The following is a 25,644-nucleotide window of genomic DNA, read 5'->3' as shown; positions in this document are numbered from 1 at the left end:
CAAAAAAATTTTGTTTAATAATTGAATTCTTTTGGAAAATTTTATTAAAATAATAGATATTGAAAATCATGAATTGAGAAAAATTTTTGAAAATAATTGAAATTTTGCCAAGAATTTTATTAAAATCTTTCAAAATAATTGAATTTGGGAGAAGAATTTTATTATTTATAAAAATAATTGATATTTTAAAGAAAATTTAAAAAACATTTTTTAACATAATTGAATTTTTACAAAGAATTTTATTACTTTTGAAAATAATTGAATTACTGCGCAATACTTTGCCGTTTCTCCAAAATTCATTTATTTTTTTTTTTTTGAGTTTTTAACTAAAATTTTAATGAAATTTTTAAGATTAATTACATTTTTCGAAGAATTTGATTAAAATTTTATTTTAAATAATTGAAATTCTGCTATAAGTTTTATTATTTATGAAAATAGTTGAATATTTAAGTAGAAATTTACCAAAATTTTTCTTAATAATTGAATTCTTTTGGAAAATGTTATTAAAATAATAGATATTGAAAATTAATTAATTCAGGAAAATTTTTTAAAATAATTGAAATTTTGACGAGAATTTAAAAAAATTTTGAAAATAATTGAATTTTTGCAAAGAATTTTATTACTTTTAAAAATAATTGAATTATTACTTTGGAAATAATTAAATTACTGCAATCTTTTGTACATAATTTCTTAAAAATTCAATGATTTTGTTTTCGAGTTATTAACTAAAATTTTTCTATTCGACGAATTTTATTAAAATTTTTAAGATTAATTACATTTTTCGAAGAATTTGATTAAAATTTTGTTTAAAATAATTGAAATTCTGCTATAAGTTTTATTATTTATGAAAATAATTGAATTATTGCAAAGAAATTTATTTAAAAAATTTGTAAATAATTGAATTCCTAGAAAAATTTTGGAAATTTGTATTAAAATAGTAGATATTGAAAATGATTGAATTCAGGAAAATTTTTGAAAATCATTAAGATTTTGTGAAGAATTTTTTTTAAGTTTTTGAAAATAATTGAATTTTAGGGAAAGAATTTTATTATTTATAAAGATAATTGAAATTTTGACGAGAATTTTTAAAAACTTTCGAACATACATTGAATTTCTATAAATCAGTCAAAAATAACAAACAAGTTAAATTATTATTTTTAAGTTATGTTTGAATTAATAATTGCTATATTAATTGATTTTATTTTTACTATTCTTTCAATTCTTTTTAAATTTAAATCAGTGAAATTTGACTGATTTTCAGTTGCTCTATTCTTACGATTATAATCAAATAATTTTTATTTAAATTTTATATCAATTACTTGGCATGTGTTTCAAATATATACAGAATTTACTGGTTAAAATACAATTTATTTGATTTAAATAAAAATTATTTGATTCAAGGAAATATTTATTTGCGATAATAGACAAGAATCAAATCAATTTTTTTTCAGTGAAAAGATGAGAATAACAGTAATTTTTAACTGATTGATCAATTAAAAAGATAATTGAAATTATCAATCATTTCTTAATTGGACAATTAGTGGAAAATAACTGATGTTTAAATTAATTTTCAACTGATTTTCAGTGATTGAAATTACGAGAATAGTCACTAAAAATCAGTCAAATTTGACTGATCGTCAGTGGATTTACATTGATTAAAATTTAGAGAGAATCTTTTTTTATTAATTAGTCAAATTTAATTAATCATTTACTCATTTTTCATTGTAAACAAGTTTTTTCTACTAATTAGAAATATGCAATGGTTTAACTAATGATGAAAAGTTTTCTACTAATTAAAATGTAGAAAGTACGATGTATTATCAAAATTTCAATAATTATTCACTGATTCAGTGATGTACTTGTTGAGTGAAGCTGAGAATTATAAGGAGATAATTCAGAATGAGAATGTAGATTAATCAGAAATTCGGCTAAATGAGAAAAATCTGTCATCTGTCAAATTAAAATTAGCTCAATTCATAAATTAAAAGTTGAAATAACGCAATTTTTGCATAATGATAAAAAGAATAAATAAAGAATCGCCTCTTATTCTTGTTCCCCCATTGCTCTCGCCGTAACTAAATCAAATGAATCTGAGCTTTTGAGGGCGACGCCGACGAAAGTCAATTAACTCTTCTCAGGTAACGACATTCTCATCCCCCAGCGAAAGTAAGAGTTGAATTTGGCTCAGAGGCGCATTCTATCTAAATATACATATATTTGATATTAGTATAAACTATAAATGAAAAGCGAACCTCTCCCAATTTTTTTCCGATCCCTGGAAGAAAATAAGGAAAGTCATGACTCGCATGCGTGTCAATCGATTCAATTCAATTCAATTCACGATGCCGGGCGGTGGGACGTAAACTTTTTTAAAAGCGAGAGCTAGTACGGTACATACCGTACGTCACCTCGCGCCAGGGAGACTATGTAAGTTTCTTCCCTGTGTGTGTATTAAATCAATGATGCCGCGTTTGCGTCCTCTTCCTGTACCATGAAGCCTCACCCCACGCCGAACACCCACACCCCCAGAAAAGCTCGATTTCCTAAAACGCCCGTTCGCTTGTAGACGTAGTAAGAGTAATGCGCGCGCGCGCCGAGGGTCGCGATCGAGATGGTTATATTTTCTCCTCGCGATTTCCTAAGGAAAACACCACGTCCAAAATAAGGAAGAGTTTTTCGGTTCCGAGGCAGGCTCTCTATCCTTTCCGCCCCGAGTCCACACCTCCAGGACATTTCGAGTTTTGAGTTTTCAGGAAAATCAAGTGGTGCCGACACTGCCGAGTGCCGCGAACCATTCAGCGAAACCTTCAGTCGTTGGAAATAATCGCTGAAAATAGTTTTCGGTGTGAATACTCAATTTCGGGCCTAAATCCTAATGAGAGAGAGGGTGGGACTGTGGGACTGTGTAATTCGGTAATTTTGTCAAGAAGAGAGGGGGGAGTGAGAGTCACTACTACACTCGGTGTGGGGTGAGTGCGACCTTGGGTGTAGGTGATGATATAATTAATGGTCAAGGAATAGGAACCTTTACCTGTATACTAGTACCTGCTTCAGCGCGTTCCAAGCGGCACTAATATTAAACATCGACGGATCACCGCGCAGGACCTCAGCATCGATACACTATTTTTTTTTCCCTAAAAAAACGCTAAGAAATCGGCGCGAGGTGTGCTTTTGCATGCGCCGTAAATTCACCCTTCAACGAGGCGATAAAACGTTTCGATATATACGCGGGTGTACTCTCCCTTGAAACGGATATGCCGGGTTGCCACCAATCTCTTCTCCCTTTTTCTCCCATCAATCTCCCATCTCGAAATGGCAATCACGTAACTCTTCATCAAACATAAGAAATTTTCAATAATAATAATTAATTTCAAAAGACTTTTGTCTTCGAGTGAAGAAACAAAATTGTGAGAAGGTTCGTGAGGTGATATCGATGAGGGAGAGATAACGTGTCGAGGATTGATGCGACCGGAAGACCTTACCCAAGAGGAGGGGGGCTAAGTTTCTTACGAGCCCCGAGTGCGGTGAGAAAATTGAATAACAAAGATGGGAAGACCAATGAAGAAGGGATTGTTCTTGAATTTTGCATTTCTACTGCTGATTGGGGTGCAAGTGAGCAAGCAGCAGGAGGAGGACATCCCTCATAATGAGTGAGTAGCAAAGGCGTTCGAGAGAAAGAGCATGACTCCCATTCCTGGGAATATATAACCATTTGTACATTTTCTAAGCGATCGATTATTTTTATAGTTGAGTCGTTCTACTTTACTTTTATGGTCGATTGCATCTCCGATTATCAATTTCTTGCGCCTCATTCGCTCTTACATTTACAACCGGCAATAAATCCGACAAGCAGTTAAGGGTTGGCGAAGTTACTGATAATTAGTCGAGTGCCCGCGACGTCGAGTGTCTGCTCGTGATTGCGTGATTATGCTAATTACGCATTATGCCGTTATCGTCAGATAACGTTTATCACCTTAGAAACTGGGGCGTCAAATGTTTCATATTTCTTCAGTCAAAATCTCCAAATTTCAATTTCTGTTCCCTAGATTCGAAAAAATCATCCTTTCAACAAAAATTTATCCTATGTTTAAAAATTAAAGTTCTCTTAATTAAAGATTTTCTGAGGATATCAAATTGAGCCAAAAAACGAATCAAACGATTCATTTTTTGTCTCAATTTGATATCCACAGAAAAACAGTGGATCAGAATAAACAACTGCCATTCAAAAATTTTCCTCTTTTTAATTTTCAAAGAGATTTGTAAAGATTGTCACAGATTGTTAAAGTTTGTTAAAGATTGTTAAAGATTTTTAAACATTTTCAAAACAAGTCTTTTTTTAAAAATTTAAATAATTATTTTCAGAAAATTATTCATTGCGCGAAAATAAATTATCAGTATAATGTAAACATTAAATTCAACACTAACAAAAGCAAGTCCATGAAATATTAATAAATCTAATTAATAATGAAAGAACAATATTATTGAAATATAATTAACAAATATATTAAATTTTCCATATCATAATACAAAAGAGTGAGATTTAATTAAAATTTTTTTTGAATGCTACTTATTAATAAAATTTACGTCTCTAATTAATGTAAATGAAGTAATTAAATATTTAATTTAAAACAATCTCACTTTACAGAGCAATTAAATTGTTATTCACTGATTTTATTTCATTTAAATTAATGCTGTGTATATATACATATATGAGTCAATTAATTGTTTCGTTCGAGTTTAATTCATTTTCAACTTTAACTCTATGTTTCAAGTAGAAAGTGATTTCAATAGTCAGACAACCGACGACACGCTGATAAAAGTGAAATCTTAAATTCTATGTTTGCATTTTAATTAATTAATTTTGAAAAAAAGCGATAATCGATTCTAATGAAATATTAAGCTTCGTGGTTCATAATTTGAGTGGTTTGCTTAAGAGTTAATTTTCCTCTGCAACATCCGCTGCGAATCAAAGTGCTTTTTAGTTTTATAAAGCTCAAGTCTGCAACGTTTTTAGAAACGAATTTTTTTCTATAGTTAAATTCATCTCTAATTTTTATGTTCGCAAATTTTTAAGAAATTAATCGTGTCACTTAAACTTTAGAGGGCAGGGATGGCCACCATTTATTTTGACTTCTTATTTAATTTTTTTATTTAAAAAACTACTAAAATTTGTGCAAATTTACCGGCCCTCTAAAAGGTTAAAAGAATTTCTGGAGAAAACCACATTAAAGTCAAAATAAAACAATCGTCGTATTATTTTATTTTTTAATAGTAATTTTTACTAATAAATTAGTACAGAAATTTAGTAATTCCAGAAGCAAAAAGTGAGTCACTAATTCAAATTAACAAACATTTTTATATACTCATTGAAATTTGAAAAGTATAGGATGATACATAATATTTTTAAATACAATTTAGTTAATTTTCAAGTTATATTGGATAATAAATCATCTTTTCGCTAAATTTAGATTCAATTTCTATATTGCAGCAATTTTAAAGCGAGTAAAAAATTCTATGAGCACTTTGAGGACATTCACGAACTATTCTCGCTATTTTGCATCCATTTCAGACTTCCTTCCCCTAATCTCATGTTCTGTTACATACAAATAGGTTTTTTACCACAGTTCATCACAGATGGCCTCCCTCCATAGGATGAATGGCCCCTTTATATTTCTTTAAATCTCTTGTCCAAGAATGAGTTGGAAATGAGCTTACATCAAAGGGCTCTTGACTTTATACACCATATAAACATGTGTTAACTTAAAAAAAAATATTTTCAAGCCATCTTTCATACTTAAAAGTAGGTTTTACTTATACTTGTAACTTATTCAGATATTAAATGTCCAATAAAAATAGAACTCTCCTTAAAAATATAAAAACGATAGGTAATAATTAAAATAAACAACAATTTGAAAAATATAAGTAATTTTAAAACTCAATTTAATGGACTTACTTTTTATCATTAAATATGTATAACGAATTTATTCATATTTCTTGGATTTTTAGGATCCACAAGTAATTTATGATACAAATATTTTTAATACTGAAATTTTAATTTGAAGAAGAAATAAATAATTTTTGTTCATCTCGAAAGTTCGGAACTATTTAGGACCGTGGCTGTCTGTGAATTGATTTTCGATTGTAGAAAAATATTGTCAAAGGGAAGAATATATTTAAGAATGATTTATGGCATTATAGGAGTGTATAATATAATATAGTTACCCTAAAGGGCAATTTTTTCAATTTCCGGCAAGGATTTTTTTTTCAAAATGATAAAAATAAACCTGATTAAATCAATAAATATCGTTGGCAATGTAATATTTCATTGATTCAACGCAAACTTTTTGGCCTAAGGCCAATAATGAAACAACGTAGGAGGGTTGAATAGTCGCAATAAAAACTGAGACTCTCTCAGTGCGCGATTATTCTTGGCAATGGGTATGTTTTAGTACATAGAGACACTACATGTAAATACCGAAAAAAAATGTGCTCAAAATGAAGTAAAACATTAGAAGTTAAAACCAAAAGGGGGAAAACCGTCTTCATTTAACTTCATTTTCTTGTATTTTATAATTAAAATAAGACACGATGTGTACCCCAGTTGTACCTATTGTTTAGGGTTAAAATAGTTTAATAGTTTAAATAAAAATTAAAAGCAAACCTAAAGAGATATTAAGATATTAATTATTTATTTACTCAAATAAGTTTTTTTGTACTTGTTATTGTTATAAACTAAAAGTTGACGGAAACTGGGTCTCAAGTGGATGGCAACTGGGACATCGACGATAACCTTGATTTAGAAAAGACAAATAAAGAACCATTTTTAACAGCTATTACAAGAAATAAATAATTTCTATATCGTATAAAATTATTAAAACTTTGATATCATATTCAGTGTTTTATAACTTTACATTCAGTCATCAGACCATTGTTTGGAACAACAATTATTTTTGTTTTTAACTTTGATTCCGTCCTTCCAGCTAACCTACATATTTTCGCATATAATAAAATGAAACGTTTTTTATTCCATGAAATTGAATCTTATCGCGACATCTCTTTTTCTAAAATTTTAATTTATCCAATATTCTACATGCTTTCATCGAATAGAATATAAATATTTCAATGTCAAATTAAAATTTCTAATGCTAAAGAAAAAAGTCGCCCTTGTTTTCGCGAAAATATCATCTTCATGTTTGAGGAACACTTAAACCACAATTTCTAAGAGGCTTATTAGCTTGGGACAAGGAGAACTTAAAGTTTCTTCAATCCTAACCAAGTTGAAGGTTATATAATTGTATTGCGAAAATTTTAATTAACTGCAATTAAAACTTGAGAAACAACTACTGTGAAGGAGAAAATCAATGCTTGAAATACACGGTATGCCAGACGAATAAATGTTGTACATATATAGATTATTGTAGAAAATTAATAATTTCTTCATAAGAAATAATTGTTTACAAAAAATTAGTTTATAAACATTTTAGTTTAGAAATATTTTTGTCAAAAATACGAGAATTAAAAATCTTTTCAGAGTTAAAAATTGGGCCATGAGGTTCGGTATAGACCTTTGGGAGTTTGGAAAACAAGTCACCAAGATCACCGAAATAAAGCGGGTAAGAAAACATATATACTTCCTCAAAAAACATATTTTTACGAGTTATTGGAAAAAATCCGAGAGACACACATTTATTATTATATTCTAAATCCGAAGTAAAGTGAAATTTTCTACAAAATTTTTTATTTTTCAAATTAATTCATTATTATTATTATTTCCAAAAAAAGGACTTTCAATAAATATTGTAAAATTTATCATCATCAACTATAAATATAAATATAAATTTACCCATACTAAATAATGCAAATCAATAATGAGATTAACTATATGAATGTTTTATTGGAAAGTTCGCGGATTTTTCCACTCTCAGTAGGAATGAAACGAAAGTTTAGTTTGAATCTCTGATTTAAAACAAAGCTTGAAAGTTTTTACAAAAAAAAAAAAAAAAGTCCTCGATTTCGAATGTGAACTTTTTTCTATTTACTGTTATGTAACGACATTGATCCAACGCTATAAACACGACCAGAGGATAACGGTTGATTTTTGTGGATCAACATCTGTTATAGCTCTTAAAGTAGATAGACACATTAACTAAAATGTTATCCACTGAAAAAGCGAAAAAAAAACTAAAAATTAAACTTCTTTTTGCAACTAGGCTTATGCTAGACACGGCACAGACACGGCAAGTATAATTAAGAAAGATGGCCTTATGCTTGTACGAGAAATGGCTGGTGAAGTGAAAAACCTTATGGATTTCAAGATGAATGCTGTCATGGTAAATACTATTTTCAAAGAAGAATTTTCAATTATTTAATATCTATTTTTGTACTCTTATATTTTTGTATATTTCTGTATATTTTCATAAGACATTTATTATTTATTCATAACTTGACTGAAAAGCAAAAGACAATGACAGAAACACGCAAACAAATTGGATTTACAGATATTCATCTCATCTCTCAATATTTTAATAATTCAACATTTCATTAAAACTTAAAACTTATAAATATTATAATAACACTGCGATATTATAATAATACTATACGCTTATAAATATTAATTAGAAATTTAAAAAAGTTTTAATGAAACACATGATGTGTGTTTGATATGAAATGATTTTCTCGCACTACTTAAACGATTGAAATTTATGCACACGAATTTATGAGATACAAGGATAAAGTGTTGGATAAAATCGACTGATTATATTAAATTCATTATTATCGATAGAGAAATATTCTTCTCATATATTGGCGTTGTCGATACTATTAAGCACTGATCACTTTCAATTCATTTCCATTCATTCATGTTCATTGTACGTTTCTCATCTTCCGGACTATATCAGCCTTCGCCGACTATTTCATACATATATCGACATTTGTGAAAAATCACAGGGGGTATGAACTGACAAAGATCTTCGAACCGCACATTTTTATTCGCTAAAAATGACTTCATTTCATAAAATATATTGAAAGCTATTTTCATTTTACTTCTACATTTTTTTTGTTTTTTTTTTGGGTTTTTTTTTTTATTATTTGTTACAGAGGTAAAATTGTTCGTGTTTTTATTAATTGCACTTTCAATTTCATTTATATTGCCATTTTTTAACTATTCTTCGTAAAATATTTGAGGAAACATCTATTTGATGACGATACATTTTTTCTATAAAGATATCAAAATTAAGACAAAAAAACCAATCGTTTTTTTTTTATTTTGATTCGTTTTTTGTCTGAATTTGATATACTTAGAATGTATTCATATGTTTATTAGTGTTAAAAAATTAATTTTATAGAAAGATTTAAATTGAAAATTTTGTTTAAAAATTGAAGATTAAAAAATTTTTATTTAAAATTTTAAAGAATTAGGTTTATGAATTATTTCAATTTTAACTTTTTAAGATTATAGAATTTTTATAATCAAGAAATTGTAAACTTTTAAATTAATTAAAATTTTCTCAAATTTTATTCAAAATAATTGAATTTTTAAAGAAATTTATTGAAATTTTTGAAAATCTAATTTAAGACTAAGTATCTAAGTAATAAGATTGGAATTTTATAAATAAGTAATTCAAAATTTTTCAAATAATTGAAATTTTCTCAAATTTTATTCAAAATAATTGAACTTTTAAAGGATTTTATTGACATTTTTAAAAATATTTGAAGTATTAACGTTTAATTCAAATTTTTTGGAAAAAATTGAATTTTTTAAGAATTTAAATGAAATATTTGTAAAAAAACTTGAAATTTTATAAACAAGCAATTTGAAATTTTTCAAATAATTGAAATTATTGGAAATTTTATTTAAACTAATTGAATTTTTAAAGAATTTTATTGTTGAAATTTTTAAAAATAATTGAATTTTTTAAGACTTGAATTGAAATTTTTGAAAATAATCCAATTTTTTTAAAAATTTAATTGAAATTTTAAGAGTTTAATTTGAATTTTTGAAAAAAATGAATTTTTAAGAATTTAATTGAATTAATTTGTAAAAAAATTGAAATTTTATAAAAAAGTAATTGAAAATTTTTTGAATAATCCAAATTTTCTGGAAAATAATTGAATTATTTTATTGATATTTTTGAGAATAACTTAAATTTTAAGAGTTTAATTCAAATTTTTGAAAAAAATTTAATTTTTATTTGAATTTATTTATTTTAAAAAATTTTATGTAAAGTTTTTAAAAGAACCGAATTTTTTAAGAATTTCATTTAAATTTCTGAAAACAATCAATTTTTTAAAAATTTGAATATATTTTTTTAGAATTTTATGTGGATTTATGAAAACAATAACATTTTTTAGAATTTATTAAAGTTTTTAAAAAGAATCGTAATATTTTAAGAATTTCATGTAAGTTTTTAACAATAATTTATTTCATTTTTAAAATATATAAATACCCTTAAAGTTTAAAATTGTATATTTGCTGTCAAAAATTCTCTTTTTTTATACTTGAAACTCTTCTTGAATATTTTTTATAAAGTGAAGAAAAGTGTTGAAATTCTGCTTAAAAGTCAAAAAAAAAAAAAAAAAATTTAATTCTTATGACAATCCTACTAAGTGTACTAATTATGTAACTCGATGACAGGCAATTTTTGCTTAAAGAAATATATTTGAAAAACCTTATCCAAAGTAGAAGAATAAGAAATCTTACGAAAACAATAAGATAAAATAAGTTTAATTGATTTAGAAGTTATGCCATCCCAAACTTTGAAGAGGTGGCGCATGAGCGGCAAAATATCGAGTCCCTGTATCTCAAGAATTCGTTCGCTAAATGGTCAAATCATTCATTGCCTAAATATAAAAGAATTTAAATTTTAAAAACACAGTTAATTTTTACATGAGACATTTAAAACAACAATATATATACATGGGAAAATTTGCTACAGCAATTTTGAAGGTTAAGAGTATGTGAAAATGATATTTCTCGCTTGAAATTTACATCAGCTGCCGAGATATTATGCAATCTCTTTTTAATAACATTACAGAAGTTAATGGAGAGTGCCGAGCAGGCTGCACTTTCAGCTCCAAGGGAAGGAAACGCCTCTCCCAAGTATTATGCATCTCATCGACTAAATCTATTCACCGAAGATGGAAAGGTGGCGTCCGGTGCTAGAGAAATGTCCCTTACTCCTAATCGTCACTTTGATCACTTGGCAGTCAATGCTAGTCTATCAGCCGTCCTTTTACCCCCAGCCATCAAAGACACAGGTGATTTCATTTTAGATCATTTTCTCCAAAAATATTTTACACTTCTTTCTATTTTTTTTTATTACTTAAAAAAATGTTCGTCGAGAAAGAAACATTTAAACAAAATTGTTTTTTTAATTCCTAAAAATCTTCAATTCTAAAAATAAGTACATAAATGCGAAAGAAATTGAAAAATTTCTTATAAATTTTATTTATAAAAATCTCAGGGGAAAAGTATATTTTGTCTCGGTTTAGTAAAAGCAATGTGGCAACTATTGACTTTAGTGAAATTCTTCCTTAACAGAGAATTCGGTGAAACTTTAAAGCTTTTCTTGAAATTAAAAAAGTTGGAGGGTTTTATTGGATTTTGATCAGTCCTTTGACACTGCACAAACTATTTCAAGAGTCATTATAGAAGTTTCAGAAATTTTCTACGAGTTACTTGCAAACCTTTGGTGAATTAGTAAAGATCTTTAAAGAATTTTCGGAAATTTTAACAAGCATTGAATCCACGATTTTCTATGCTTCACATTTTTTTAATATAACATTTTTTAATGAATTTCATGCATTTCATGTTTACTGTCATTTATTAATATTCAAATATTCTTAAAGATCCCGAAGTAGCAGCAGCGATTCAATGGAGCGAACATTTGAATCCTATTTTCGTTAATAATTATGAAAGTGACCCCACTCTTTCTTGGCAATATTATGGAGCCACCGCGGGATTCTTGAGGAGATTTCCCGGTATGTACAAAAAAATTTCTATTTTATTATTCTCTTTTTTCCAAATGTTTTATTATTCTTGTTATTTTTCACTGAATCAGCAATATCTTGGCCGCCAATAGACACTATATCAATGCCAAGAAATTCAGAAACTGTTCGTGATGTTTACGATTTTCGCATTTCTGATTGGTTTATTGGAGGAGCAACGAGCCCCAAGGATCTAGTGATTTTAGTTGATGGCTCCAGTCTATCGTCGAGTAAAATTCGCGATTTAACCATTAGTACAACAAAAACGATTTTAGAATCTCTCGGCCCGGCGGATTATGTCAATATTTACAAATATGGAGAAAACGCGGAGGAAATTATCCGTTGCTTCAAAGACAGTCTTGTTCCAGCAAATCCAGAGAATATCAAAGAACTAAAAGTGACGATGAATTCACTGCAAGCAGATTCAACGGTAAATGTAACAGCCGCTTTTAGCGCAGCTTTCGAATTGCTTAATAGGTACAATAAATCTGGTCAAGGATCACAGTGTAATCAGGCAATAATGTTGGTCACTTCTAATACTGAAGCACCATCAGCAGAGTTGATAAAAAAGTTTAACGAACCCCACAAGCCTGTGAGAATTTTTTCCTTTTTAATCGGAGGAGACAAGAGTCCTGATCTCTACAACTTGGCCTGCGTCAATAAAGGTAAGCTTTCTGTAATTTTTTCTCCGAATATTGTAATCAAATCTTCCTCGAGGAAAAAAAATACAATTTATCGATCGAAGTGTGTAATTCATAAAATTAATTTTTGACAAATGGAAGACAAATTGTTCTTTTAATTTTTAGGATTCTACGCAAGAATAACTAACAGAGAGGAAATTAATTCAAAAGTTTTTGAATATGTAAAAGTCCTATCTCGACCAATGGTATTATATCAGCATGATCATCCTATCCACTGGACACCAGTCTACGTCGGAGGAAAAGTATGTTATTCAAATACTTTGTCTCTCTTCTATTTGAAATTTGAAATTCGCTAGAAACTTTTTCGGAAACTTAAGTTTTAAAATTGAAAAACTTCCACTGCCTCCATTCATCTGTTTTATTGTCATCTTATTGTTGGGATTAAAAAAATAAACAATCTATTCAATTATATCAGAGTTCAATTTTAACGAAACATTTTCATCATCGTTTTTCTGTAGATATCAAATTGAGAGAAAAAACGAATCAAAAGTGTTGCGATCGCAACACTTTTGATTCGTTTTTTATCTCAATTTGACATTTTTAGAAAAACGGTGTAAAACAGTAGTTTTTTATTGTTTTGAAGGTTATTTTAAAAAAATTTTTCACAGTCACAACAATAATAAAATTTTCAACAATAAGTCTACTATCAATAGAATAGAATATTTCCGCGAATGGTCCTTGAAGCATTTCCCGACATAAATGTCATAACGTTCTTTTAGGACTGATAAAATGTGGAAAATATAACAATAACGTTGTTAATTAAATTCCGGTCAAATAAAATGTTTTAAATAGACAGCAAAAAGTAGCAGTAAAGTACAGAAAATTATAAAATTTGTTCCGTTTCGAAAAAAGACACCTAAGAAGCAAATCATTTTAAGGCTATGTTTACGTTATTTTTACCTTAATTTTCCTATTTCTGTTTAATTGCGTAAAACAAAAGTCAGTATTTATTGAGTATTTTGGATCTGGCATCGACTTAAACCAGTGATTTAGATTGAGATTTGATCTGCTTTGTGTATTTTGATTCCAAAAATGACAAACATAACCTACAATTTTTTGCCTCTTGGGTACCTTTCTTCGGAGCGCGTCACATGTCGTAAATTTACAGAAATTTTTTGAAAATAAATTTTCAGAAATCACTAACCGTTATGACTTGCTGATAAATGTTGTCATCTCTTCGAAGACAGAAAATAAATTCACTCGCGTTTTCAGAAATTCCGAGCACTCCCGAACCACGTGGAAAAAGGGGAAACTTTTCTAATTGTACGATTCGCGGTTTTAAATGTTACGAACACTCCCGATATTAAAAGAATTGATTTAATTTACAGAAAAATATTTAAACACACCACGTGGTCGAAACAGACGCGCGAAGATAATTTTGAAATTTTGCTTCCATATATCCATCTCACTCACTCTGGTTACGGAAGTAACACAACCACTAGCCATTGACTGACGTCACGTTCTCACGTTAGAGTGGGGATGCAAAATTGGGAGAATGAAATGAGCTTCCCCTTCTCTCCCACTCCTCCTTCTATTCTCAAAATTTGAGGCAATTTTTATGATTGTTTTATATTAACAAACATTTTTTTTTGTTAATGTGCAGAATCATTTAAACTATAAAAGCTCGCGGTTTTTCATAATGCTTATCAATTTTTGATATAAAGTATTTTAGATTTTTAGATATTTAATATTTCGATTTTTAAATAAATAATTTAATTTCTAAAATTTTTTAGACAAACGCTTTTTTACTCACTGGATGTTTTCAACGTACGTCCCGGGCGTACTCGGGGTTAATCAAGATTGGCTATGATTCAACAGAATGTTATTGATGATTGGACCATCGTCCATCGTTAACATCGGGTCAATGCCGAAAACAGCCTGTTTACTCTCGAGAGTTGAAAAATTGAAATCGAAATTAAAAAATTGAAATAAATAAAAAATAAAGCTATTATATTTTTACAAAAAAATTTTTTGTTAATTCACTATCGGCTGTTCACTTTCTAAAAAAAATTTGCCTCTTTTTGCAAAGCACGCACAGGGAGAGAAAAAACGGAAAAAAAACTATACCGTGTGCGTAATGGTAATTTTTAAAATTGAATTCTAAAATTTAAATGGCTGAAAATGGGATATTTATGGGATATCTCGTATGGTGTGAGGGAGACGCTCTTCATTTAATATGAAAAAGCATTTATTACGAGAGAAATCGGAAAATTCACTGTAACATTTAAACTGTCTTCGTACAATTAGACACTATTTTAATTTATTTAATTTTATTTATTTTCTAAAATAAATGTAAAATAAAATCTAAAATGAAGAACTAAAATCATACTATTCAGTACCACATATAGTACTGAAATAGTTTTTTTTTACTTAAATAACATTATTGATACTGATGTGGTTAGTATTATTTTATTAAAGTAGTAAAAATTTAGGACAACTTTGTCTGGCGCAAACAAACACTAACAGCAACTGCCCCCACAGCACCGAAACTTTCATAAAAATTTATTAAATATTTACTTGCAATATTCGGAATATTTAATTGCAATATTTATTGAAAGTTGTGTACAGATTTAAATGTCCCGATTAAATAAATGTTTAGCGCGAAGCTTTCCTGAACATTTCAATAAAATCTTCGCATAATTATAATTATAATTATGCGAAGATGTAATTTCATGTTCAGGAAAGCTTCGCGCTAAACATTTATTTAATCGGGACATTTAAATCTTTACACAATTTTCACTAAACTTTTCAGTTAAATATGACGAATATTGCAAGTAAATATTTAATAAATTTTTAGGAAAGTTTCGGTGCTGTGGGGGTGCTACCACTATAATCTGTACGGAACTTATAAAATAATAAAATGTTAAAACTTTAAAGATTTAAAAAAGATATACAAAGATTTTTATATTTAATATTGAAATAATTATTCACAGAGTAGCAGATTTGGTGCTGAATATCAAGGTCAATTAATGGTATCAGTTACAGCTCCTATTCTCGATCGACGAAATCATTCGGTAATTATCAATCGATTTTAATTTCATTATTTCATTAATTTTATTAATATTAATAATTAATAATTAATTTTATAAATATTAATGATTAATAACGAAAATATTAGGTAATAAGTCCTTTTTACGTAAATATTGTAATTCTTACAGTTTTAAATTAATCTGATTACAGGAAAAAACTGCTAACTTGTTAGGTATTGTTGGAACTGATGTGCCTATTGAGGAAATACAGAAACTTATTCCACCATATAAGGTTATTTTTCACCTGAACTTAACAATTTTCTATAATCTGAAAACAAAAAGAATTTTCATTTTAATTCTTAATTTAATTTTATTAATTCCAGTTGGGAGTAAATGGCTATTCCTTCATAGTTGATAACAATGGTCGTGTTCTTTATCATCCTGATTTACGACCAATGGTAAACCAATCAATTCATTTGTTTACCTTTCTTTAAATATTCTTATATTAAGAAATATCTTAAATGTTTAAAAATATCTAATTTTTTTGTATTTTTTAATAATTGCAGCCTGGAAATGTCGACGTGAGTATTCTGTATGATTTATTGTACTAAAAAAATAGTTTGTCCATTTAAATTTATTTCTTTGTCATTTTGCTAAAGTTTTGAACGTTCATATGAACGACGATATTTTTATCACTTCTTTTAATTTCTATTTCATTATAAAAAATATTTTGTATATTAAAAAATTAATTTTTACAACTAAATAAAAAAATTTAATTTTTATTTATTTAAATAACTAAATTTACACTTTTTTCATTTTAGTTAAGTAATTTTTGAAAATATATATAAATAGAAAATAAAAAATAGAAAAAAAGGTTGGAAACTTTAGGGACATTGTTCGTCTTGAAAAAATTTAAACCTTTAAAATAATTTGTTTCAGTATGAGGAGACATTGAAACCTAAATATATTGGTGTCGATTTATCGGAAGTCGAATTGACTGAATACGATGGACCCTCTCATCATTTGAATGATTCTCTCCTTCTAGATGTAAGTAATAATTAATATTTGAGAAACATTCAAACGTTTCTGAATGAATTAAAACTGAATAAATTAAAATATTATTTACCAGATGGAAATATTTAATTATATGATTAAAAAATGCCTTCTTTTTATAGCTGAGACACGAAATGGTGGACCAGAAAGAAGGAGAGACTGCTTTCTCTGTGAAAGTTCATTATGATGATATGGTAAGCATTGATGATTATGAAAAATTGGGAAATTCTGTCGATAATAATTAAAAATTGATCAAAACGATTAAAAATTTTGACACACTTTAAAATTGTCTTTTTTAACTTTTCAGAAAAGGGTCACGATTAGGCACAATAAATATTTTTACAAGCAAATTGAAGGTACACCATTTTCTTTGGGGTTGGCATTGCCGGAGGGCTACGGCCTGTACGCTTTACATGCTGAGCATGAAATAAAACACACTAATATAAATTGTAAGTTAAAACTACATCGATCTTTACTTTTAAATATACGCCACTCTTTTTGTGAATGAACTAATTTTATCATGAATTATTAAACAAAAAAATGCGGACGCCAAAATAGATTAAAATACACAACGCTTTAATCCATTAAAGATTAATTCATCAAAAGCTTGATTAATTTTTCTAATTCGTTACAGATGATTTGATTTTGATTTAGAGACACATTTTTCATGGAAATAATGAATTCAAAAATGGATTATTTTAATCTTTTTTGGAGAAAATTTAAGCATTTTAATTCCTCTTAATTTACTGCATGAAAATAAAATATTATTTTCAAAATTAAAATACTAACGACTAGAATTTCTGTTCATTTCAGTAACGGAACTGTTCAAAGGACACTGGAAAGTTCATCCAGATTGGATATATTGCGAATATAATTCTGCCTCAGATAAAAAATTTGCCACCCCAGAGGAGCGTGTCCTTCATTTTCTATCCCGGTCACAGAAACCGGGCTGGAAATGGATGTCTATGCGACCAAAGAGTCAAAGCTCGCATCCAAAACCATCGAACAAGCCAGATAAAGAATCATACTACTGTAAGCACTCACAAAAAGTTTCATTATATTTTTAAAAATTTATACATTTTTCACAAACATTTAAATAATACAATCCTTCCTCTATAAGGAAGTAATAAAATAATAAATATAATAATTTATTTTTATAAATTGAAAATGAAATGAATGTGAAAAACATGTCTTTTCCAGGTGACAAATTACTTATACAGTCCTTGGTGTTGGATGCTAAAGTAACTCAAGATTTCGAAAAGAAAAGTGAAAAGTCATTGCATAAAGAAGAGAATTTAAAGTAAGTGTTGCAAAAAAATTTTGTTGGCACGCCCGTAAGACAAAACGAAAACAAACCTGAGCACCAGTAATGCACAAAGCACTTTCCTAGTTTACTTTTATAGTCACTTAGCACCTATTCAATTGCCCATACAGTGAAAATGGGAGAAGAATGCAATGCACCACCAGCTATTGCTTTCTTGTCACTCAATACTTTTCATATTATATATTTAGTCCAAGATTTATTGAAAAAGAAATTTAATCTTACACCAATAGTACAATTTTTACATTTTTTACATTTTATACAATTTATAAATGTGTAAGTGACAAGCTACCGAAAAATACCAAAATTTTTTATACTCCTTTTTTAATAGAGATAGAATTTGTTACAATTATAAAGAAAGACAAATTTTTTAAAAAGTTTACGAATAATTTGACTTTTTAGTACAAGTCCAAATTTTTATTTTGTAGTTAATGTGGTAATTTTTTTCTTACTGCTATACAGAAATTAAAATCTAATAAATTGTTCTATAATAAATTATTCTTTCGAGGAACATTGTTTCTGAAAAAATTAAAACAGTTTTCTGAAGATTATATAAATCGTACTAAAAAGACAAATTTTCGAATAATTAAAAAGAAAAAATTGATGATTATTAAAGAGTGTACGAATTGTAACTTCATTTATTGGAAAGACCCAAAGTTTTAAGTTTATTTATAGAATAACTGAAATAATACAATTTCAACCTTTAGTAATAGTTTCCAATTTAAAAGACTGAATTGTTTCAATTTATTATTATTTTGAGAAAATAGATAAAAATTCATATTATACTAGAATATTAGTGTATTAGCTTCATTAGCAATTTGTTTATTAACAGGCCTCGGATCAATGTAAAGACTAAAAAAAAAAATTGAAAAAAGTTAGAACAGAAAAATAAAAAAGTTGAAAAAGTTCTCGAAAAAATTTATTTTAATGAATGATAATTTCACTTTTTATGACAAAAGTCTCTTTTATGCGCTAAAAGACTTGCAAAAAATGTAAGACACTTTAAAGGAAAAAATTTGACTATAGTTATTTTTTACACTTTGAAAATAAAAGTAAGTGCAGCATTTTATACCAGAAAAGTGGAATGTTTTGTTATTTTGTAGAAGTAAAGTGGAAATAGTCACATTTTATTGAAATAAGTCGAAAAAAGTCGAAAAGCCATATCCGAGGCCTTGTATTAATCAAAATTATTAATTTTTTTAAAATTATTTATTTTATTTACATAAAAAATTAGAAAATCTTTCAAAATAATGATAAATTTCGAAAAATTTAAAGAGTTTTTGAAAAAGAATATTTTTGAAAAGAAGAAAAATCTTGTAAACCTAATCTTCTTATGAAAATTTCACTGCTTTTTGACACACACTGCACTATATAATGCACAACGTCCCTTTTATTTACACTGTTATATTTTGGTGTATATTTTATTATATGATTATTGTGTGTCTTCACCGCCAGCCCAATTGCCATACTGATGGCTGTTCTGCAAAGGTAATAATTATGCACAGCTATTTTGTTTAAAACTCACTCGCAAGTATTGCACGGTAATGTGTCTTTTAACGATGTCATTCAATCCTCTTAACGATCAAATATTCATTAATCATCCAATTTCACTTTTTCTATATGAAATATATCAGAATAATCAAATTCTATATATACTCATGTTTCTGTTTAAAAAGAAAAAGATGCGAATTTCAAGTGTTCATTTTAAATATATTTGATTGAAAATTAAATAGTAAATCTGATGTGTTTCATTATGTACACACATACAGGTGATTTGAAAGTATTCCACGAACAACAAAGTATTAGGACTTTTTCAAATGTCTACTGCTAATCTCTTTTGTAGATAAATTAATTTTTTTTGTTTTTGAAAGAAAGAAAAAAATTATTTATAGTAAATGCGGGATTTCTATCTTCTACTAATTTTCTCTTTAGTTTTCGAAAGGAGGGTGAGTATTATCATTAGGTGAAATAAAATAATAACTAGAATCCATTTACTATAAATAATAATAAGTATAAACTGTTGTTTCTGGAAATAGATATTTACAAAAAAATCTTTTATAGAAAATGTACTCAAGAATAATAAATTTTTCATTAAAGTATTAAGTATAATTAAAGTATAAATTTTCATAAAAGTAATTTTCCAACCGAAATGTCTTTTTTCCTTTCGTTTTTATAAAAGTTGAAAAAGAGTTGGTCAATTTGTCGATTATCAAATTAAGTTTCCATTTCGAATCTTAACATGAAATACATTTCAAGTGAAAATAGTGAATTATTAGAGTAAAATTTATTCAAATATTCGAGGGAATCCAAAGTTAACTTGGTATTTGTTTTCAGCCAGGGGAAGGGAAGATTTGGAGTGGCTCGAAGTTTTATTTCCACTAGAAGTGGACTGTTTCGATGGCACGAGCATCAACAAAATGGAGAACCCATTGAAGAACCGTAACTACTTTAAATTTTTAAATTTACTAATAATAATTAGACATGTTGTTTAAAGAATTACTGACATACAATTCTGTTAATTAGGCATTTTGCCGAGACAAATAGAAGAGCAATGGATTCCAGTTGGTACAAAAGAGCAGTAGATCAACATTCCGTAGAGGATGAAAGTTTCGTCTTCAGTGTTCCATTTGATGCTGGTGCGTAAGGATATTGCAAAAAATCATTTTTTGTATTATGTAAACTTTTTTTTTACCTAAAGAACTTGGACAAATAAAGACTTGGAAGAAATAAATTTTTGCACTTCCATAATCTGATTGTTCACATTTTCCTTATAGCGGAAAATCCGAAACCTCTCGTCACTGCGACGCACTCTATATTTGTTGAAAATAAAGGACGACAAAATAAAGCGCCGGCAGCAGTAGTTGGATTGCAGTTTCATCATTCATCTTTGGCGTCGCATTTCGTTAATATTACGTCAACGGTAAGCACTAATACTACAAAAAACACCAAATAAAATGAAGAAACGAAAATTAAAAATAGGATTAACAGAATATCTACAAACTGACAAATTATTGTTGTTCCTTGACAAATTTGAATTTTAGAATTACTACTTCCTCATGAAGGAAGTATTTCTCATTTTAATTAAATAAACAAAACGATTTTTTGTTCACAGTGCACTGGCTGTAAGAAAACATGTGCCTCTGAAGAATTGGACTGCTACATTTTGGACAATAATGGTTTCATCATAATTAGTGAAAAGCACGAGCACACTGGAAAATTCTTTGGCGAAATTGATGGCACCATTATGGACTCTTTGGTGCAGGACAAAATATTCAGGTACAAATTATTCACCTCGACCTCCTAAATATTCAGTGGTAAAAATAAAGTACAGTTCAAGTCAAAATGTACAATTCAATTCAATTCAATTTAATTACCATTGAAAGTAATAATTATTTCCGAATTTCAGGAAATTGACGATAGTGGATTACCAAGGAGCCTGTTCACCGCAGACATCTCAGGTATCTGCAGCACCCAAAGGAATTTCTCAATCCATTTTCAAAATGCTAGCCTCATTCGGCAGTGCACTTTGGACTTTGACTTGGAACCTAAATTTGCAGGACCTATGGCAACCAGTTTTGGCATACGCTGATTTTGAAGCTGGTAAGTACGGAAAAATGAAAAAATCCAAAAACCGTTATTATTGTTATCCAAAATTTTATCAATTATGCTTACGCGAATGAATTTGTTTAACTTTTTCAGATAACGAAGCCTATCCTCCGGATTTAACGGAGGAACCATTCGGTGAGAATGAACAGTATCCTGCAGTTGCACCGGCTGTCGTAACCCCTGCATTGGCCCACAGCACTTCAGCCCAATATCACAAATTCCGAGCTTGTGAGAAAAGAACAGATCTCTATATTCTACAACCCGAAAGACTCAACACGAGTGGACAGAGCAATCCATTGAAGGGGAAATTAACCAATTGTCATCAGTCAGGATGTGAAAGGTAATTTAATTTTCCTTTTTTCCTGACATGTGACTTAATTTCTATTTCTAAATTCGAAACATGTTTTCACAGGCCTTTCAGCGTTCAAAAAATACAACACACAAATTTAATTCTGCTGGTGGTCGACACCCTCTGTCCCTGTCTAAGCAAGAAGCTCAGCATCAGGCCTATCGAAGTTCTAATAGAATCTGGAGCATGTAGTGCTCGCAGAGAACGACTATATCGTCGCAGACCAGGGAAATGTATAAATTATCATCCCGAAGAAATGGAAATTAAATTCTGCGGTGGAACGAATAAATTGAGACTCTCCATGGGCCTAATCTTCGCAACGATAATAATCCATTTTACGTGACTCTTTACACATCGAAAATAAGCAATTTTAAATGTTTTTTTGTGATGCGAGCTCCATAAAAAACTCGCCTATATTTTAATACAAGTAACATTCAATTTTTGCAAATACTTATAGTGTTTTGCTAAGATCTACATGTTATTTATAATTCCGTTTAAAAGTAAATTTCCAAAAAGCGGAATTCAAGAGAAGAAAAAAAAGAAAGGTGAGAAATACCCACGCACAAATTAATGAGCATCTCGCTACAATTCGATGCGTAGTTCCTTTTTAATAAAAAAAAATTGCGATGGAGACTCCGATTATATTTCCTTATTTCATCCAGGAAATCTAATCATTTTTATATATATTATAAAAAAAGAAAGGAATAATTCTCGAGAGTTAAAACGAAAGTTGCATCTAACGAATCATTAATAGCTCGAATTCTTTATTATACAAAAATATATATAAGAATCTTAACTGAAGATCAAAGAATCAAAATTTTTTTCATTTTCATTATTAAAAGTAGGGCATTTGTCATCTATTCTCTTTGAGAAAAAAAAAATTAGCTCCAGTTATATTTATATAAAATGTTACTAACAATTAAAAGATTCTTCTCATGTCGAGTTCTTCCAATAATAACGGGATTTTTCTCAACTCCTGCCAAGTGACTTGACAAAAGAAGGAAAGACTCGTTCTCCATTTGAAGAAGAAGAATAGAAAACAAAAGTTACTTACCAAAATGATGTCTTTAAATTAATCCTGGCGCTGGCAGCCAATAGATTCTTAAATTTAAATGTTTTTAAATATCTTGTTTCATCGTTGTCACCTGTCCTGCTGAAAGTTCATAGCAGATTCAGATCTGAAAAAAGAATAACAAATATTATTAATTAGATCATGTTTCTTTTTCAAAGAGTGCTGCTTGCACATTGAGTCGGCAAAAAAAATTTACTATATTGTTTCGATGTAGTCGCGTACTAATCGCCTAGAATTTTAAGTACATCACGAATTTTGTGATTAGATCACAATATTCAGTTTACAATCCTAGTGTCTCAGTTTTATCACTCTAAACAACAGAAATATTAAAAAGAGAAAAAAGAAAACATAACGAAAGCACAAACTGATAATATCGTAGCCTTTGTAAATTTCAAGAGTATTTCTTTTCGTACAGATATAAAAAGATACTCGTTAACAATTTGACGTATTTTTATGCGATGGAAAATTAAAAATCTTCCGTCTTTTGGTGCATCAGCGAATCAACCATACGTTTGTGAACTGACAGTTATATTGCATTGAATAACACAGGTGCCTTCGAATATGATTTTGCCTATCGATTGGCGTAAGACTAAAAATCCTAAAGAAAAATAATAAGTAATTATTAACATATTAAAGAAAAAGAGTCCCTCGTGTGCGCTTAATCGAGAATACTTGAAAAGTACCTCCTTTAACGGCAATGAGCAAACATCTCAAGTGAACAAATTCTTTTGTTCCACAACAAGTTCTCCCAACAGCTGTTCCGATTTTTGAGAAGAAAAAACAATAACACAAAAAATCTGTCAATTCAGAATTGGCTAAACCAAAATCTGCTCTCGGCAAATAAGAAGGAGAGAAAGAAACTTTATTTTCCGTTTGAAAAAAATAATAGTCGATAAATATAGACAATAGTATATTATATAAATAGTCTTCTATGACAATAATTTATCAGTATATTTGAATTTATAGAAAAATTAAAATTATAAATATTGTTAATTATAGAAATTATGTAAATTTCATTTTTCTTAAACTTTCTTTTCCTCCTTCTAAATGAAAAAAAATTTAAGGCCACTCAAGTGCTTCGAGCAAGTCACTGGAGAAAAAGGAAACCTTGTAAAATATTAAATGTAAATTTTCGGTTGTCTAGTAAACAAACTTGAATTTTTAAATTTTAAAAAAAAGAGTCCAAGGAGTAGTTGCTCACTCACAAGGTTTCAGGAAAGCCTAAAAACACACAGTATTAAAGGAATAAGTTGAAAGCTTAGGGAAAATGAAACTTATAGTAAAAAGAAAAAAAAAGGAAGAAGAAGAAGAAGAAGAAGAAGAAGAAGAAAGCTTAGGGAAAAATCTTCAAGAGATGAGTTTCGAGCTTCTAAAAAAAATTTCTTCCCATCGTTAGGTACCGCACAAATAAACTATTAGCATTTGAAAAAAATTAAGATCGATCCTTTCCTCATTTTTTAGAGCAATCGATCGATGAGGGTGTAAAAGTATTGAAAATAAATATCAGGCCCTTGAATATGAAAGACGGTGCGATGCTAAAATGCAAAAAGAAAATCTTTAGGTATTATCTATTATCTTATGATAAAAAAAAACATAAGAAATTCTATTATTGTATAAAATATACCATTAGATGCATATTATTGTTGAAAAATGAGAAAAATTACGAACCTTACAGACAATACAAATATTAAAAAATTTGTACAGACTCCAAAGTCTCAGTACTTAGAATATTATAGTATTTAAACGTTACTGTTGTTATCATTATCACATTTATTATCGAGTTTCATAATTACAATTTATATATCTTTTACTATCTCCCATTAAACAGCATCAAAGTGGTTAATCATCGCCGTCAACATTCTCATCGTCCTTGATAAAATAAAATGTCGAGTCCTTGACACCAATATTTATTATCCATGGTTAGTATAATTACCATTTATGGTTTTTAACAGAAAAATAAATAAAAGAAAACATTAAGTACCATATCAGAAATCTATATAATTATAATTATATTGAGATTTCAAAAACAAAAACATAAATGTAAAGGTGGCTTCCAGTGCTTCAAAAATGTCGAAGTTTTTCAAATTGTCTCGATCGTTATAATAATAAAATTATTATCAAATATATCGTTGACAAATCTTCGGGGGAAAAAATAAATTCACCTTCCTACCAAGTGATAAAGATGATGAGAATCAAAGTATACTGGGTGGAAAACAAATTACATGACTCTTTAATTAATCGACTGCAAATGTATTCCTCGTGCGATTATTAAACAGTCATGAAATTCGCCGCCTTATTATAATAGGGGACCGAATGAAACGGTTGATAATAAATCGGAAAATTTAAGAAAAAGAATTAAAAAATAAAAAAAAATAAAAAAAAAACTATGAGCTGAATGTCGAATAAAATCCTTTTAAAGTGTCCCTGGATACTACTAAGTCTTCCATTATTCGTACGTTAATGTTTAAACTGATGAGTATATTGAAGTGAATTAAAATGTAACATAAATTTATCGCATTAATTATTAATTATTAATAACTATTGAAAGAAAACAACCAAGCGATGTAACAAGAGGTATAGCGAGATAT

The 25,644-nt window shown here is 28.4% G+C and overlaps 1 protein-coding gene across 2 annotated transcripts; it reads left to right on the top strand.

The window, feature by feature from the left end:
• The first annotated feature begins 2,525 nt into the window (after positions 1-2,525).
• Positions 2,526-25,644, top strand: LOC122501651 (voltage-dependent calcium channel subunit alpha-2/delta-3). 2 transcript variants are annotated; one of them, XM_043611275.1, is made up of 24 exons: positions 2,526-3,650; positions 7,532-7,613; positions 8,211-8,330; positions 11,034-11,256; positions 11,848-11,979; positions 12,060-12,650; positions 12,792-12,928; positions 15,620-15,700; positions 15,867-15,947; positions 16,039-16,113; positions 16,222-16,236; positions 16,595-16,702; positions 16,831-16,902; positions 17,016-17,157; positions 17,522-17,740; positions 17,909-18,008; positions 19,485-19,517; positions 20,364-20,468; positions 20,553-20,665; positions 20,804-20,949; positions 21,142-21,305; positions 21,436-21,629; positions 21,729-21,975; positions 22,048-25,644. In XM_043611275.1, exons 1-24 carry the CDS (start codon positions 3,547-3,549, stop codon positions 22,325-22,327), a joined length of 3,564 nt encoding a protein of 1,187 aa, XP_043467210.1. In that variant the 5' UTR covers positions 2,526-3,546; the 3' UTR covers positions 22,328-25,644. The 2 variants fall into 2 exon arrangements, with proteins under 2 accessions (XP_043467210.1, XP_043467211.1); XM_043611276.1 differs by lacking the exon at positions 19,485-19,517 and having other exon boundaries at positions 2,528-3,650.

Source organism: Leptopilina heterotoma, unplaced genomic scaffold, assembly GCF_015476425.1.
Source record: "Leptopilina heterotoma isolate Lh14 unplaced genomic scaffold, ASM1547642v1 Lhet_212, whole genome shotgun sequence".
In the NCBI taxonomy this organism is placed as follows: domain Eukaryota; kingdom Metazoa; phylum Arthropoda; class Insecta; order Hymenoptera; family Figitidae; genus Leptopilina; species Leptopilina heterotoma.
The sequence above is the reverse complement of the archived record's forward strand: the minus strand, read 5'-3'. Positions and strand labels throughout refer to the sequence as shown.

Bases quoted from the DNA above. Each gene is read 5' to 3' on its own strand.
- LOC122501651 (XM_043611275.1), top strand. From the start codon at position 3,547: ATGGGAAGACCAATGAAGAAGGGATTGTTCTTGAATTTTGCATTTCTA. The intron at 7,614-8,210 runs GTAAGAAAACAT...TTTTGCAACTAG, and splicing joins AGATCACCGAAATAAAGCGG to GCTTATGCTAGACACGGCAC. The intron at 11,257-11,847 runs GTGATTTCATTT...ATATTCTTAAAG, and splicing joins CCCAGCCATCAAAGACACAG to ATCCCGAAGTAGCAGCAGCG.